The sequence below is a fragment of the Plasmodium coatneyi genome, chromosome 11, assembly GCF_001680005.1.
Source record: "Plasmodium coatneyi strain Hackeri chromosome 11, complete sequence".
Taxonomy (NCBI): Eukaryota; Apicomplexa; class Aconoidasida; order Haemosporida; family Plasmodiidae; genus Plasmodium; species Plasmodium coatneyi.
Window position 1 is genome coordinate 2,101,510 of NC_033566.1, and position 17,127 is coordinate 2,118,636.

Consider the following 17,127-nt stretch of genomic DNA (forward strand, 5'->3'; position numbering starts at 1 on the left):
ACCCGTTTGGCGCCCTTTGCACGATTGTTCCGCTTCACTTTTTTTTTCCCAAAGTGCATAACGAAAGGGGGCTGGTTAACTGGCGCAACCTGGGGATCCCGTTGGTATTCTCCCCCCCGCCGGAAACTTATCCATTCGCTTTTTCCCTTTTGACATAAACATCCTACGCATTCATCACCCCTCCCAATGATAGGAAAAGAAAAATAAAATAAATCACAACCACCCTTGTCACCTTAGTAGCGACGAACTGGTGTGTTCTGCATGGCTAGGTCAGAACACAGTGTAACCCCCGCGAGAAACTGAATTTTTTTTTTTTTTTTTTTTTTTTGTGCATCGCGTGGAGTTTATTTTTGTATGCCCGATTGGGCAAAGCGGAACGATGTTGCCATGTTGGCTAGCTGCATACGCTACGTCTCCGTATGGGGATATAGGAACACAATAACACATCCATGCGCCGCCCCTTTAACGCACGAGCAGTTCGAAACACCCCACAAATGGCAAAATTGGGGAATTCACCCCTAATGCGTTCACACCCCTCGGAGTTCCATTTTCCCATTGGCGCGGTTTTTCCAACGGCCTTGTTGTGCAAAAAAGTTGCTCCTGGTTTATGCTTCCATTTGGGAGCATGTAAAGTTGTGTTTTTTTTGCACTTCCGAATTCCTTGCATTATGTGCATCCCTTTTAACAACGTTGATGATCATGGAGAGGGAAAAAACAACTTACCCCAAGTGGAGCCAAACGAAAAAAAGAAAAAAATCACCTCCCGTTTGTCACTTGTTAAGCAAGCTTAACCAGCTTGGAAGGAGCCGGCTGGGCGCATCTTCCCCAGGGAAATGACAAATCCTCGCCCACTGGAATTGTTTTCCTCATGGAAAGTATAAATCAGAAAGCGGAGGGTTGCTTAGTACGCACATGTGTGCACAAGTGAAGGTTCGGACACGGCGGTCAGTTGGACGCGTCGTTTGGATGAAACCTTGGGGAGGCCTTCTTGCCCCCTCACGCTCCAACTCCGTAGCTGTCCAGAACATTAAAGATGCTCTCCTGAAAGGGGGAAAAAAAAATAAAAATAATATAGTTAATAAGACAGTAATGAGTAAGTGGGCCACATATGTACCCCACGGATAACCCCCCCAATGAGATAACTTCTCGGTATGCATAAATGGGTAAGGCCCATCTGGATTGATCATCCCCACCGTCGAACTGGAGGTGTCCACTTGGAAAACATGCGAGAGGAACAAAAAGGTGAAGGGGAAAATGGTCTTAAAAAGTGACTCCATGATTAAGTGAAAAGTAGAATACTTAAGGTACATATTTTGGTTCCCCAAATAAATCATCACCAATTTTTTTATGACCCTCTTGAATGAGTCCTCGAACAGGAATATGATCGTGTAGGTTATCGACTTGTCTACGTAGTGCTTTATGCTTTTTAGGATGAACAGGAGGTTGAGGAAGTAGGAGTTTAGGAAGGCGTGCTTCAGCGTGTGTTGCGCGAACTGCAGGGAGGGTTCCCGGGTTTCACCCAGGCGGTCCTTCAGCGTGTTATTCCCTTCAGGGTCCTGCTGCAGCTGAACAGGACCCCCCCTTCGACTGTGCAGGTGCTCGCGCAAGACCCATAGGATGTTCTTCCCCGGCTGAGCAAACTCCTCCTGCTCACTTTCATCAAAAAATAAAACGCTTTCATAAAAATGAAAATTGGTTTTCTCCAAAAAATGGTAAACGTACAGCATAAAAATTTTATTTAAAATGCTATCAAGAAGGACAGGCGCGTTTAACCCCGTTATGAAAATGGACTTTTTATTCTCCTCCGAGAAGGCAGTTTGTTCACCACTCTTTCGACACTGGAACAAATCTTGCACTGAGTCTTTTATCCTTCCCTTCTGAACCAACGCCTGTATTGATATGTAGTGGGTAAACATGTTGTGCTTCATTTTTGTTGTCTTTTCATTTTTTTTTTTTCGTTTCCATTTTGTGTTTCCCTCCTCGTATAAGGAATTCACCCAAGAGCAGTGATTTTTATGTGACGTATTTGCACACTCGTGTGGCTTTTCTTTCGCATTGATTTTTTTTTTCGTATGGGGAGGTGCCGTCTGATTTTTCCCACAATGGGGCATTTTTTCCTCCTCATGTTCGCTCCCTCCTGGATTGAAACAAACTTCCTTTTCACATTTGAAGAAAACGCAGTAATACATGTAGTTGAAAAGGGCGCTATTTACATTTACAAAGGGGTACCTTTCGTTGGAAAAAAGGTGCAGGGGGGATTGCTCCCCTTCTTCGATGTTGGTCTGTCTGGAAGACACGTTCGCCTCATTCGTACAGTTTGCCAATTCACCTGCGATGTACTCTCTGTTGAGTTTGTTCAGCAAATTCTGGCTGTATGTATTCGTGTGGTGTGTACTGCCCTCACGAGTCTTTGCGTCGTGCTTCACTACATCCAGATTCTCTGCAACGAGCTTGTTCGCGCCTCCCCCTAGTGGGGCACTACTCCCCTGCTTAATCTTTATATGCACGAGGGAAAGCGCGAAATAGTAAAGAAACACCACGTGCCTAAAGAGATTGGCGTCCACAGAATGAAACAGCCTCTCGTAGCTGTTTTTCAAGTTTGCAATTTCATGCAAAAATATTTGGACAATTTCATGTGCACTGAACGAGTTGTTCGTTCTTCGCTTGCTTATTTTTTTCTCCAGTTGTTCCCTCACCGACTGAAGTATGCGAAAGTGCTTGAGCGTTAAGAATGTGTGCCGCGTGTACTCTTCGTTCGTCATTCTCCCGTCTTTGCAATTAGAGAAACTGCCTGAACGGGTCATGTTGTTTTCCCATTTTTCACCTGACCCGTTCAGGCAATTTTCACCATTTTTCATTTCGCTAGAAAACTTTTCATTCGTTGTTACTCCTCCTGGAGGTAACAAAAAATAATCTCGTATGTTTGCCAGATATTGAAGGTATACTTTCAAGGTGTCCACATCTTCACATTTCATGACCAAGTGGGAGATAAGTTCCCTCGTTTTCCTTATTTCCTTGTTGAGTTTTTTTTTATAACTCCGTAGGTAGTTCCCCAAATTGCGCTCATTCGTTTCGCAGTTGCACAATGCACACAGGTATGATTTAACTCTTCCACACAGGGGTAAATACTTCATGCTTTCGTGCACGTCCCCCTTCTCATTACTCCGGTGAATTATTAAAGGAATTTTTAGCATGTCTGCAGGGAGGCCACTCCTTGTGCTGTCATGTAGACTACTGGCAAGGTTAATGCCCTCCAAGCTGCTCTTATGATGACCCTCCTCGAACAAGGCCACTATTTTTTCGCAATTACTCCTCAATTCATCGACAACAATTTGGATGTCCTGGACATTTTGTTGGAACTCCCTCGACAGGATGGAGGACTTGATAAAAATGTCTGGATGTTTTGAAATTAATTTTTTCATATTTTTTACGTTTTCATTTTTCTCTTTTGTCAAGTTCATTTTTTTGCTAACTATAAAGTTGGTTATGTCTTCCTCATCATTTTGCACTACATTTTTGATATCCCTTTTGAGCTCGTTTTCGACTTCGTTTTTGTGCATTGCGTACTGCCCTGTGTACTGCAGTGTGACCGCGTCTTCCGTAGGGGGGTTCTCCATGTTGGCCGCACAGCATTGATGCAAGATTGAATGGGGGGAACCTAACTAATGCTCATACACAACATAAATAGAGCTGTTTATTTGCTTATCTAAACGTACGTTAACGGAGGAGCGTCAAACCATGGAGAACTCCCTTTTGCATGTGCCACCGCAGGGGAAGATGCTCCAGCCAACTTAGGAAGTACATCTCAGGCGCGGAGGCCTGCACTATTGGTTAAAAAAATAGCGTTGGGGAGAAGAAAAAAAAAAAAAAAAAAAAAAATCGCGATGCAGTGCATATTATCGATTTAAAGCGGGTCGACTAGTTCGTTGGTCAATCATCCTACACGGCTACCGTTCGGTCACTTGTTAGGCAACTCAGTCGGAAAATCGCTCACCCAACAGTTCTGACCATGCCATGCTTTTCATCGCATGGTCCAACTTAAAAACCAAAGTTCGTGGCACGGGGGCAGGACCTTATAAAACAACTCTTTCTTGCGTGCTGCCACGTGAAGAAGAAAAAAAAAAAAAAAAAAAATATGTACACACGTGCATGCACATGTGCATATATTCCTGTATGCACGCGGTGTGCCCCTCAATGGTTGTAAGTGCAAGTGGTACAAATGGCCTATTCGTTTAGGGGAATCATCCCGACGTTGTAAGTTTAGCCTTATCGCCCAAGCGAATGGCCGTGCGGAAGTGTTCATGCGCATGAAAGAAATGGACAAAACGGACTCACACAAAGAAAAACGTGTGGCCCTCATGCAAATAAAAGGCAGCTAGAATGGGTGGCACAACGGGCATGGGGCGAGGACAGAGAAAGAAGGAAGCTTCGAGAGATCGAAGAACAGTGGAAAAAAGAAACCCTCCGCTATCAGACAAGTGCCCTAGATCTCTAACGAAATGGCAAGTATAGTCAGCGAGGTGGGAAAGAAAAAAAGGGGGGGAAGAAAATAAACGGACGTCCTGGGGACGAAGGTCCGAAACCTCGAACGTAGGAAAATTGTTAGAAATTAAGAAAAGCATAAAAGTATCGTAGTTTCAGTTGTGGAGTTTCACTTCTGGAAAACTGGAGGAGGGACGGCAGATGATGGGGTTCCGCTGGGTGAAGGAAGCGCATGGGATGAAAGAGATCGGCAAGGCAGGGCAGAAGGGCATTTTTCACCCGACGGACGAAAGAACAATAGGGAGGTCAGAACGCATACAAAGAAATTTGAAGAGCAGACGGGGATGAAGTAGGCATAAAAGTTCATCAAGGGGGTGCGGAAATTAGGGAAAAAAAAAAAAAAAAAAAAGGAAAAAGAAAGAAAAGTTAAAAACGGAAAACGTCGTGCGGCAAAACTTATGTCAAAAGCTACACGCTACGGAAAAAGCAAAGAAAGGGATAGGCGCGGAAAAAACTACATAGGAAATCACTTCACTATAATGTAGCAGCAAAACACATACTGAGGGGAAGGCGCTTACGAATGTGTGCATGTGCACTAATACAGCTGACACATTGAGCCGAAAAAACCCTTTTCGTGCTTTCGGAGAGATAAAGAAAGAGAGGTAAATAAGACGTATGCGGGATTGCAGAATGAGGAAAAAAAAGAAGAAAAAAAAAAACTCTCATCTGCAGTACAACAGGTAACGGTTCATTTCTCCTACAGGGGCAGAAAAAATGTTACACGATGGAACAGCTTTACAACCTGTCGTCAAAATATTTCACCGTCTTGGAAATGATTTCCAAACATTCATCGAGCTGCTCCTTGGTGATGCAAAGTGGTGGGGTCAATCGAACGGTCTTATCATGCACAGATCTAGTGATGAGTCCATTTTCCTTAAATTTCAAGCAGATGTCCCACACGTTGACGAGGTCATTCTTGAACTCAATAGCACAGAGTAAACCTCGTCCTCTAACTTCACGAACGATTTTGCTGCCTTTCAGTTCTCTCTTTAAAGCCTCTAAGAATGGTCCACCTAACCTTTCTGCATTTTCGCTAAGCTTCTCATTAATTAAAACATTGAGCGATTCTACGCAAATGGCAGCAGCAAGGGGGTTGCCTCCATAGGTAGATCCATGCTCACCTGGTTTCAACACCAACATAACGTCATTGTTAGCCAAAATAGCTGAAATGGGGTAATGACCACCTGAAAGGGCCTTACCAAGAAGAATCACATCAGGTTTCACATCATAGTGGTGAGTACATAACAATTTTCCTGTTCTTCCTAATCCTGTTTGTACTTCGTCGGCTACGAAAAGGACATTGTACTTTTTGCACAGTCGTTCCACTCCTTTGAAGTACCCATCGGATGGAAGGATAACTCCGGCTTCTCCTTGGATTGGCTCAACAACAAATGCACACACATTTGGGTCTTGGAGTTCGGCTTCTAATGCTTCCAAATCGTCGTATGGAACTTTTTGGAAGTTTGGAACAAAGGGGCCAAAATTGTTTTTACATTTCCTATCAGTAGAAGCTGACACACATCCTAAAGTTCTTCCAGAGAAGTTATTGTTGCACACAATAATTTTGGCTTCATTCTCTGGTATTTTCTTCACTTCATAACCCCACTTTCTGCACATTTTATATGCTGTCTCGTTGGCCTCTGCTCCTGTATTCATCATTAAGACTTTGTCGTAGCCAAATAAGGTGGTCAGGTACCTTTCGCACACACCGAGGGAGTCGCTAAAAAATGCTCTGCTGCATATTGTTAATTTTTTGGCTTGATTTATCATTGCATTCAGGATGTTGGGGTGGCAGTGACCCTGGTTTACGGATGAGTATGCCGACAAGAAATCGTAGTACCTCCTATCTTCGATGTCATACACAAAAACACCACTTCCTCTCTTGAGCACAACGGGGATTGGGTCGTAGTTGTGTGCTCCATAGGTCAACTCGTTGTTCATGTAGTCTTGGCTGCTCTTGAGTTCTTTTACGAAGTCCATTTTGGCTCTACAGTGGGGGGGGGCGAAGGGGGAAGAAATTAGAACAAACGAATAAGCAAATGACAAGGTTAGGCAAATGTGTATGGGGGGGAAGGCCATGAAGGGACAAGTTTGCAAAAAAAAAAAAAATTATGAACGTTCATACATTTTTGGAGAAGAAAAAAAAAACTGTATATTTTAGCTAGCTCAGTTAGCTATTTTGCTCGCTTCGAAAAAAAAAAAAAAAAAAAAAATAGGCGACGCGGCACAAAATATGAGCGTGCGAAGAGATACACGTACACGCAGTGGCCCCCTTGGTATGTTGTAACGCTCGACGCACACCAACACAGCTGCTCAGATTAAGCTTATGTGTCAAAACTTACAGTTTAGTTGGGAAAAAATAATGCAAATAAAGGCTGGAAAAGCGGGGTGGAAAAACGTAGCGTAAAAAAGGAGTATACGCAGCGATACGGGATTATTTTCCTTGTATGGAGAAATGTGCTAAAGTGTGATGCTTATCTGTAGGGGTTAAATAGGGTAGGGTATAGATGGAGGGGGTGCGGGCTGGCATGGGGGTATCACGTATGCGCGGTGGAGTTCATCTAATTAGAACAACATGTACAACTGGTATATTCCTCCGCCAATGCGCGCGCAGGAACATATAAAACTATTTCGCGCAAATGAATTTTTTCTTTCCTCAGGTATTAAAAATGTATGTGTAGATTTTAAGCTAGGATAGTTGTATTACTTAGGGGGGCACGGGTGCTCGGAAAGTCACAAAGAGAGTTTTACTTCTTTCGTTGAAAGGGGCAAAGTGGTGAATTGCTTCTAAAGTATGTGTAAAAAATTAGCGGAAAATTGGGTAACTTTTGTTGTTTTTTAAAGTGAAATGATGTTGTTTTAATGTATACAAGGATGAAAGGAAAAATTTTAGTTTCGATGCGTTTGGGTGTAAGAATTACAGTTTAGGTTTATAATTTGGGGTTATTTTTTTTTAATTAAAATATACTTTCGCTCTTCGCTACGTTCTTTTTTTTTTTTAATTTAGCGAAAAATAGTTGTAACTTGGAAGGAGGGGATCTAAATATAATGAATAATTTATTTTATGCGCTTGTGCATGTTCAGTATGCGCGTATTCACCCATACGATATGGGGTTCAGGGGGTTTATATAGCTCAAACGTGCAAATTTCTCCAAGCATGCATAAAAGTGATGCACCCGGAGTGGTGCACTCATACGGTTGTTTAGAGCATTCGCAGCACAGTTGCACTTATACTCCCCGGTGGCATGCATACTTTAACCTTATCCTGCGTGCACTGTAGGGGGATACAAGAAAATAAAATGCAACTTCCATTGCACAAAGCGCATCGCATGTGCTGCATGGGTTCTACGGGAGATGAACCGCGAGGGGATTACCTACATATCTGTGCATGTTTATATATACATTTCTGTATATATATATATATATTTTTTTTTTTTTTGCATGTAGAGGTGCGCTTTAAGAATAGGCGATTTTTATGTGCTAAAAATTGTATAGGGGTAGGGTGTTATAGATGCTTTACGTGTAGCTGCTTTTTATGAACGTATGAGCTAGTGGGGAACCTCGGGGTGAATCGCGTACGTGCAACTTGTTCTCTTACCGAAGGAAAAAGAAGAGAAGGCCTTTTCCAGCATATCCCCCACCCCCATGTGCATATTATTACTTCCGCATTTTATGGGCCAAAGTGCACAGCTTTCGTTCATGTAATAAAAGGGTATTTACGCTATTTGTTTTGCAGCGCGGAAGCTCGCCCATATACACACAAAGAGGCGAAACATCCTTGCAGCAGTGGTGACGTATTCGCGGCAGAGTAATCCTCATCGAACAAAACCAGCTTCTCTAGGTTGATTTATTTTGTTTTCCCTTACTGATGGTGCATTCCAAGGTGGATGCGAATTTTAAAAGAAAAAAAAATACCTACCAATTTGCAACACTGTGCCATTTGTACCTGCTCCTACGTTAGCACTACCGCAGAGATGGTGAACTGACCTATGTAACCTTCGTGACGATGGAAAAGGGTAATTTTTTCTCTATTCCGTTTTTAAGCGGTGTGCATAAACATACCGGTGGAGCGTCCCTCACGTATTTTTTTTTGCATTCCCTGGGTGACCAATCTTTTGGTTTTTATTACCGCGTGGGGGCTTTATAATTAGAGGAGCTTTTCAAGCATGTCCCATGTGGCAATGTTGCCATGCTGTTACCGCGTTATTGGAAACCCTGAGGAGTGGTCGTTTTGGATTACTCATTTAGATTCGCGTGCATGTATATACACATGCATGAATGTTAAATTATGCACACGTAAAGGCACACGCGCAAAATCGTATGTCCTTTGTGGCTGTTTTTTTTTTTTTTTTTTTTTTTTTCTCCTTCGTTTGGGGGAAGGAGAAAGAGGAAAGGAACACAATACAAGGAGCATCACTTCCGTTTGGTGGGGTGAGCAAAAAATGGAAACGCGGAAACGCTGCTGTGCAGTCGTCATCGTTCCTGTGTTGGTTTGTATGTACACTCTGTGTGGTGCACACGAGCGGGGTGCGTGGCGCTCATCGTTTCGTGAAAAGGGGATTCACAAATGGCGTCTCCTCTCTGGTGCGTATTAACAGGGTTATCAAGGGGGTGTTATCCTTTTGGTTTGGTTTGCTAGTCGGTTTGCCTGTCCTGACGGCTTCCTTGTTCCCCTTTTACTTCTCCTCGCCCATGGACTTTCCCGCGCGTATGATCTCGTCGACGAGGAGGATCTGCTGCGAAATGGCCGTAGCGATGGAGATGATTTGCTTCTTCACACAGTAGTTGTCATATATGCCTGCAAGGGGTAAACAAGTGGGCATAATTAAGGTACACATGTTCGAATGGACAGTATATGTATCACACTTCGGGCGCTCATATGGTAGGTACGCCACCCAATTCGTTTCAACTAATTACCCTTCAAATGGGCGATAATGGGTTCGCCAGTATCCAAATCGAGTCCAAGGGGTTCTGACTGGTCGGCCATGTATTTGTCGATCACATTGAAAAGCTTCTCATGAATATCGAGTCCACTATTTTCGAGGAGAATCTTAGGAATATTGAGCAAGCTATTTGCATAAACATCGAAAGAGAACTTTTGTTTTCCTTTCATTTTTTTCTCTTCCTCTTTTAGTTTACAATAGGCCATAATTTCAAAAGACCCAGCGCCAGAAATAACACACTGATCTTCGATTGCATTCTTTATACTCCTAAGTCCATCTCGAATGGCATCCTTTATTTGCTTAATGGTGTAGTCATTAGGGGCTTGAATATACAAGGTGCAGCTCTTAGGGTTCACCACGTCTTCAATGAAGGTATATTTCTCATCGTTGATGCATATTTCGTAGACGAGTCCTGCATAACCTACATCTTCCTCTGTCAAATCGTAGACATTGTTGCAGGCATTTCCACCACAGCAGAGGACTATGCGTTCTAGGTTTCTTCTCTTAATTCGTCTCAGGGCCATAATATTTTCCTTTGCCAACAGGTCCAAGCTGATGGGATCGATTCCCTTCTGATTGAACACAGCAAAGTTGTACACTTCGTTGGTTTCTTTAAACTTTTTTTCTATGATGCTTTTTTTCAGCTCAATAATTTTCTTCACCTTATCATCTGTGAATTTCCTTTCCGATTCGACCAGCTTATCTCTATCCTCCGCATTGGAATAAACAAATGACGAAAAGACTTCACTCTTTTCATACTCCAAGCTAACGTTCAGCACTAGGGTGAAGCATTTGGTAAGTTTGTTTGGCATATTGGGATGCCTACATCCATGGTCTAAAACCATCCCTCTCACCAACTTTGTGTTTATGCTCATATTTTTTTTTATATCCATTATTTCGACCATGTGAAGATCTATCTGCTTCTCCGGGTTGTAAATAATTTTTACGCTCTCCACTAAATCGTCTGCCAACTTATCTGCCAATGGGATGGGCAGTTTCGTTCGAACGCACGTCTTCGCAACGTTGTAAAGTAGTTCCTTATCGAATTGTTGCTTCACATTTATTGGTATCTTCATCGAATCTAGTACGTGTAGAAGAATCTCCTTCGCTTGATCGAACCCTTGGGTGATAATCCTTGGGTGAATACTTTCATACAGAATGTACTTCTCTGATAGGTATATTAGGGACGTCGCTACGATGAGGTTACTGCTGGACCCATCTCCTAACGTCTCATCGATTGAGGAGCAGATTCGACTCAGCATGCTAGCTGTTGGGTGTTGAATCATCATTTCGTTAAGCAGAACATTTCCATCCTTGGTAATTTTGATAGCCCCGGAGCCACTCACAAGCATTTTGTAGCTCCCCTTGGGACCCAAGTTGCTCTTTATTATTTCATACATTCCTTTGCTCGCGTTTATATTGGTCAGCAGCACGTTCGTGGAGCGGAGGCTGTCCGCCTTCTTGTTCAGCAGGTGGATGGACATCTGCAGAGAAGCGGTGTATACAAGCAGGGCGTGTCGAAGCGAAGCGTATGCGAATAGGTAACCACGTGAATGAACAGGTCCATGAATACGTGGAAGCAACATGCGTGGGAGCAGCGTACTTGTGCGCCCCTTTCCTTCCGCAGCTGGGACTTACCTTTCCAAACTTGCAGCGGGGTGGAAAAAAAAAAGGTTCCTTCAATTGATCAGATAGTCACTTGTTCGGCAGGTCAACTATTCGGCTGTGAGCTGCTCGGCTGGTTGGTAATAGGCGACGCTTTATGTTACGTTTCGTCAGTTTTGCCTGTTCTGTGTGGCTGCCTTCAAGGGCTTCCTCTCAGCTGTGCGCTAAATGGGCGGTCACTTTCTTTTCCCCTCTTGGCACGCTTTTTTTTTTCTTTTTTTCTCCCCTTTTTTTATGTTATTACTTTTTCCGCTGTTAGGTCTTTAGTCCTGCTACTTTGTTAACATTTTCTTCCCTTTCTTTTGTGGAACGACGCGGAAGCGAAATTTGTAAGCGCGCCTGGGGGCGACATAAAAATGCACCCACGTTTGCCGGCGGGACGGTACTCTCCTTGTAGAGCGCAAGCCCACCAAGGCGATACTCCCATGGGGTGAATAATTGCGCCGAACTACGCAAAAAAAAAAAAAAAAAAAAAACGTACATGTGATAGCACCCGTTCATGCTACTCCGCGCGTGCATTTCCTGTTAGCCTAATTGTGGAGCAGGACCGGGTCGTAATTTGTTAACAGCGAGCATTGGGTAAGGGGGCACTCTGTTGAAGAAGTATTCGTGGAGGGGACTGTAATTCCGCGGGTGAAAGCTGCTGAGCCCGTAGAGCAGGGCGTCCACTGCCACCCCAAACGAGGAGTTCTAATTGAAAGGTGACCCACAATGTTAATCCATCCTCCAACCTTCTCTCCCATTTTAACCACCCACGGGGAGGAACCTACAAAGGAGTACATATAACAGAAACTTGGGAGGCATGAAATGGGCTACCTCGCCCCATGCGCCTTTCTTTCCATTCCCTTTTTTGAATAGCAGAATGCACGGCAGAGCGTCTCTTTGGTTTGAAACGCCCGCACCATGTGCAGTGGTGAAAAAGAGACATTCTTAATTATCCTATATTAAGTGGCTTTTAAGTCAATTTGAAGGAGGAGCGGCTTGGGGGTGGAGGACGCCACATCTTTGCGAAGCCAAACGGAACAAGGGAAGCGCCATTCAAGCTGCCTACACGTGTGAGCCCATGACCAATAGGATCCCATTTGTTGATAATTTTTTTTTTTGTTCAAATTATGCACACTTGTAGGGGTAGCCAAACTGGGACTGCCAAGCAGGGGGGGAGTGATGACCAAATGGGGCACACAGCAACTGTGCACGGGATGACATGTTCATTTCATACAACAGGTTAACAGTTCGTAACAGTTCATGCGTGGGGGAAAAAACGGGGCAATTCAATTGGTTCACCCTATGTGCAGCCAGCCACGTTAGCGGGATGGTGCAGGGGTGTATGTAAATGGGGGGAAAATGCGCATAACTACAAATGTGGTCGGTAGGAGTGCATAAATCGGCAGGTGTGCCCCACTGCTTCACCACGACCGCGTCGGGCAACACCGCACCTATGTGTACGACCCTAGACCCGCCCTAACAACAGCGCAGTTTTTTTTTCTTAATTTTGGGGGGCACGGAGTGGTGGGATACGTGGGGGTAAATCAGCAAGTAGCCCTCAGAAGGATTCAAGCCGTTATTGTATTTGTACCCAAATTTTTCAGGGTTGAAATGATACATGGTGATGCTTTCTTCCTCCTTTCCAGGAATAGGAAAATCTGTAGGAGACAAAGAAGGGAAGGTAAGCTTTTTATTAATGCCTTCAGATAAACTCATGTTTTTCTGATACGATGGGTATATTAAAAAGTGTTCATATCTTTTTTTGTCAAATTCGATGGGATCCAAGGAGGGAAAGGTATCTTTGTTGATCTGGTCATTTTTGCCCTCACCATTACTGGGGGGATTATTTGTTTCGTTCATGGTTTCACTGAATTGTTCTTTGTGGGTGGGAGGTTCATTCAGGGTGTGAGAGTAATCATCCTCCTTTTTGTGTGTGTCTTCGCTGGAACCGATTTCTTGCGGGTCTTGAAAGAGGTGGTTCGCTCCGTCGGGGTCGTCACCATGGTGGTGATCGTCACTTTGGTAGACGCCGCCACTTACTACAGGGTCGTTCATCATACCCGTGTTTGGCGCAACCTGTTCGACATCCTCTTCGTTGATGCTTTTGACGTCGTCTAAGTCGTCCCCTTCATCGTCCTGTAAGACGTCTTCTTCAGCGTCCTGTAATACATCCTCATCATCGTCCTGTAATACATCCTCATCATCGTCCTGTAAATCTTCCTCCTCTTTGTCGTGTACGTCCTCTTCTTCGACCTCGTGAAGCAATTCCCTTTCTGCATCACTTGCGGTTTCCTTCTGCTCGTCATTTAAGGTATTTTCCACGTCACTTATCGCTTCCTTCTCCACATCACTTATCGTCTCCCCCTCTACTTCACTCACTGCCTCCTTCTCCACGTCACTCATCGCCTCCCTGTCCATTTCACTCGTCGCGTCCTTCACGTCATTTTCCTTCTCATTCAAGTCGCTCTCCGTGGAATACTCCTCATTATCGTCCGCTTACAAATGGATGAGACAAAAAAACCAAACAGGATAAGTGAGTCAACGGAAAAGGATAAAAAAAAAAAAGGTCTAAATCACTCCTCAAAACGAACAATCATCTGTGTAGCGAAGCACGATTTTTCACTTATGCATGACCATACACCAATTTTGCCTGAACGGTTCATACAGCTAGCTAATTTTTTTTTTTTTTTTTTTTTTTTTTTCTATCCATTTTTTATGAACCGTTCATATAAAAATACAAGTGGACACAAAACAGTTGCAACAAGAGGAGACACATTCACATAGTGGTAATTTTCCCCACTGAAGTATCATCGTGAATTCCCACCACGATTATATTACATATGTATGTGTGTGGAAAAAAAGGGCTTATACCTGATCTGTTTAGGTCACTGAACTCATCCATCCTTTGAAGGCAGGGGGGAAGTTACTCAAATTTGTAAGTACAGTGGTCAAATTGGCAAAGTGGAAGTGTGTGGAATGGTCCTCCCTGGTTGGACATATGTCGAAGGGGAAAAAATGTGAAAAAATAGAAAGCATAAATACACAATATGAAGGGAATATTCCAAAGTGAAAAATTGGCAGAGTAAAGACTATTTCCTTTTTAACTTTTCCCCTTTTTCCATTTCTTTTTTTTTTCTTTTTTTTTCTTTTTGCACTTTGCCCATGTAGCCAATCGGAAGTACGGCGATCTTCCAAGCGCTAGTGAGTCACGTCGAGGGAAAGGCGCGAAAATACCTCTACATAATTTTTTTACACATTAGGGAACATAGCACTAGCTAGTTCGTCCAATTTTCCGCCCCTTCAAATGTACACATGGAAGGGGCACGCTTTGGGAATTCCTCTTTTTTTTCTTTTTTTTAAATCTTTGATAGGGCGAGAATGGGCGGATAACCAACGTGGGAAATGTCCATATTTTTTTTTTTTTAAGCTGAGCTAAAACGAGTGTATGAACATCGCCCGGGCAGGTGTCCCAGACGTGTAATGAGACCTTTATATGTGAACCTCACAAATGGGTAAGGTGCATTTTGGGTGAGTACGTAACTATGCAGACGGGTTAGCGGCAGGGAATTTTCTATTCACACGGAGAGAAGGTGCGGTAAAAAAAATCTGTGGGGTTACCGAAGCAAAATTGTGAGAGGGGTTCCACGGAGGGCTATATCGATTCGTTTATGAAAGTCGGAAATTTCCCTTCGGCTTCAAAGTACATGTCACGAGAATAGCTAATGGGGATGTCTAACAAACGTCCATTTGAGTATTTCACTTTTATTTTCTTTTAACTAACAACGGGTTGATCTTTTTTCCCTTAGACTAGCCTCCCCTTCAAACGGAACACACATTGCCTACCAACGCAGCGTTAGCAAAAAATGTCTTTCCAAGTTGAGCGGTGTAGTGAAAGTGGCCTTTTAACCGGCAGGGGGAACTCGCTGAGACGCCGGTCACAAGTTCGACGGCAAATCCATGCAGAGGGGAAGAGGGGAGATAAAAAAAAAAAAAAAAAAAGGCCTCCCTCGCATTGGCGTAACCGCGGTGATCTGCATTGGACGCTATCCTCAGATCTAATCACTGATGATACACCCATGCCTATTGTACATATATATGTGCATACACGCATATGTTTATGTGCGCAAGTTTTTTCCTATGTATGCTGCCCTTATGTCATCCCCCCCCTATGAGAAAAATAATCTCCCCACCCCCAATTCACACCCTTCTGTTGGAATGTCATTTGTTCCCCGGCTGTAAATTTTTCAATTTAAAAAATCTTCACCCATTTGTGTACATCCTGTTGTGTGATCTTTTTTCGGCGCACCGATCAGTCAATGCCGACCCCAGGTTTCGCATTCAATGTGTCAATATGAAAAAAAAAAAAAAAAAAAAAAAAAAAAGGGAAGCTGACGGAAGCTAAGTGAAACAAATCGAGGCGAAGCGAATGGGCTAAGGGCTCATTGGATAAGCTGAAAATGGAAAAAAAGAATAAGCTAAAAAAAGAAAAAAAAAAATAGGAAAAACTAAAGTACTCATGTGCTGGCATGGTTTTGAGGATCACCCATAGGGAAAACCCACTCCATCCATGTACACGCGCAACCGCACATTTGTATGGCATTATAAAAGATGCTCATATGCATCCCTACAGATGAACACACAAGGGTAAAGTTTGCCAATCTTCGTATGCAAAATATTGTAGCCTCCCCCTACATCCATTAAGAAGAGATAATAGCATAGTGTAGTGTAGTGTAGCACAGTGAGGTACACCTTTATTTTTCATTTTTTTTGCCAAAGAGGGGAAAAATGGCCGATGGAGAGTACAGCTTTTCCCTGACAACCTTTAGCCCTACGGGGAAGTTAGTTCAGATTGAATATGCCCTGAATAGGGTCTCCAGCAGTTCCCCCGCCTTAGGTAAGTTTTCGTTACGGTTGAAAAAGTGGGGCCATTTCGCTGAATCGCCCTTTCATATTTTCATCGCCCATGTTTTTATTTTGCTCCCTTTTTGTTCGTTTGCCCCTTCGGCATACGCACATGTAACTGCGCTACTATACTCTACGCTACTACACTTGTGTGTCCTTTGCACCTTCCCCCCCCAAGGCATCCGAGCCAAGAATGGTGTCATAATCGCAACGGAGAAGAAAAGCCCAAATGAACTAATAGAAGAAAACAGTATATACAAGATCCAGCAGATCAGCGAACACATAGGAATTGTCTACGCAGGAATGCCAGGAGACTTCCGTGTGTTATTGAAGCGTGCCCGCAAGGAAGCAATCAGATACTCTCTACAGTATGGGAATGAAATATTGGTGAAGGAACTTGTTAAAGAAATAGCATCCATAGTGCAGGAGTTTACCCAAACAGGTGGAGTGAGACCATTTGGCTTGTCCCTACTGATCTGTGGTATAGATGCCTATGGATACCACCTGTATCAAATTGATCCCTCCGGATGTTACTTTAATTGGCTAGCTACATGCATAGGAAAGGACTACCAGAATAATATTTCCTTTTTGGAGAAAAGGTACAGCGCCGACATCGAGGTGGAGGACGCCATACACACAGCCATCCTCACTCTTAAGGAAAGCTACGAGGGCGTCATGAACGAGAAGAACATTGAAATAGGCGTGGCCTGCAATGGGAAGCCCTTTAAAATTCTGACCCCCAACGAGATTAAGGATTACCTGATCGAAATAGAGTAAGCGGTGGGGCGGCCTACCGGTAAAACGGCAAAAGCCTTGCACGGGTGATCCCCTTCCTGGTGCACATTTTTTGAACATCCCCAAGGGAAGTTGCCTCCCCGTGGCAGATCGGTTGTACCACTCTCATTTCGTTCCATCCCCCCGTGCCTTTTTTTTTTTTAAAACTTCTCATCGTTGGAGAAGCGTCAATGTGTATGATCTCCCCATCGGTGACAAACAAAACGGCATGCCTCCCAAAACTATTTAAATAGCTACATATAATATGTGTATACGTAGGTGTGCATTTTCTTCCCCACCAATTTGAGGTGGCATT

General features: G+C 43.6%; 5 protein-coding genes across 5 annotated transcripts; 1 reads left to right on the forward strand and 4 right to left on the reverse strand.

Moving 5' to 3' along the window:
* Positions 1 to 996: 996 nt before the first annotated feature.
* Positions 997 to 3,617, reverse strand: PCOAH_00036110 (Uncharacterized protein; the record flags this gene model as incomplete). Its single annotated transcript, XM_020060402.1, has 2 exons — positions 997 to 1,041; positions 1,194 to 3,617. 2 exons carry the CDS (start codon positions 3,615 to 3,617, stop codon positions 997 to 999), a joined length of 2,469 nt encoding a protein of 822 aa, XP_019915785.1.
* Positions 3,618 to 5,277: 1,660 nt separating this feature from the next.
* Positions 5,278 to 6,522, reverse strand: PCOAH_00036120 (Ornithine aminotransferase; the record flags this gene model as incomplete). The annotated part of the gene is made up of 1 exon (XM_020060403.1): positions 5,278 to 6,522. One exon carries the CDS (start codon positions 6,520 to 6,522, stop codon positions 5,278 to 5,280), a length of 1,245 nt encoding a protein of 414 aa, XP_019915941.1.
* A 2,696-nt stretch (positions 6,523 to 9,218) lies between these two features.
* Positions 9,219 to 11,371, reverse strand: PCOAH_00036130 (Chaperone; the record flags this gene model as incomplete). Its single annotated transcript, XM_020060404.1, has 3 exons — positions 9,219 to 9,340; positions 9,460 to 10,969; positions 11,124 to 11,371. The coding sequence occupies 2 exons, from the start codon at positions 10,967 to 10,969 to the stop codon at positions 9,219 to 9,221; spliced, it is 1,632 nt and encodes a 543-aa protein (XP_019915556.1).
* Positions 11,372 to 12,611: 1,240 nt separating this feature from the next.
* PCOAH_00036140 (Uncharacterized protein) lies at positions 12,612 to 14,037 on the reverse strand (the record flags this gene model as incomplete). The annotated part of the gene is made up of 2 exons (XM_020060405.1): positions 12,612 to 13,630; positions 14,007 to 14,037. 2 exons carry the CDS (start codon positions 14,035 to 14,037, stop codon positions 12,612 to 12,614), a joined length of 1,050 nt encoding a protein of 349 aa, XP_019915701.1.
* Positions 14,038 to 15,920: 1,883 nt separating this feature from the next.
* Positions 15,921 to 16,814, forward strand: PCOAH_00036150 (20S proteasome subunit alpha type 2; the record flags this gene model as incomplete). The annotated part of the gene is made up of 2 exons (XM_020060406.1): positions 15,921 to 16,029; positions 16,216 to 16,814. The coding sequence occupies 2 exons, from the start codon at positions 15,921 to 15,923 to the stop codon at positions 16,812 to 16,814; spliced, it is 708 nt and encodes a 235-aa protein (XP_019915856.1).
* Between the last annotated feature and the right edge of the window lie 313 nt (positions 16,815 to 17,127).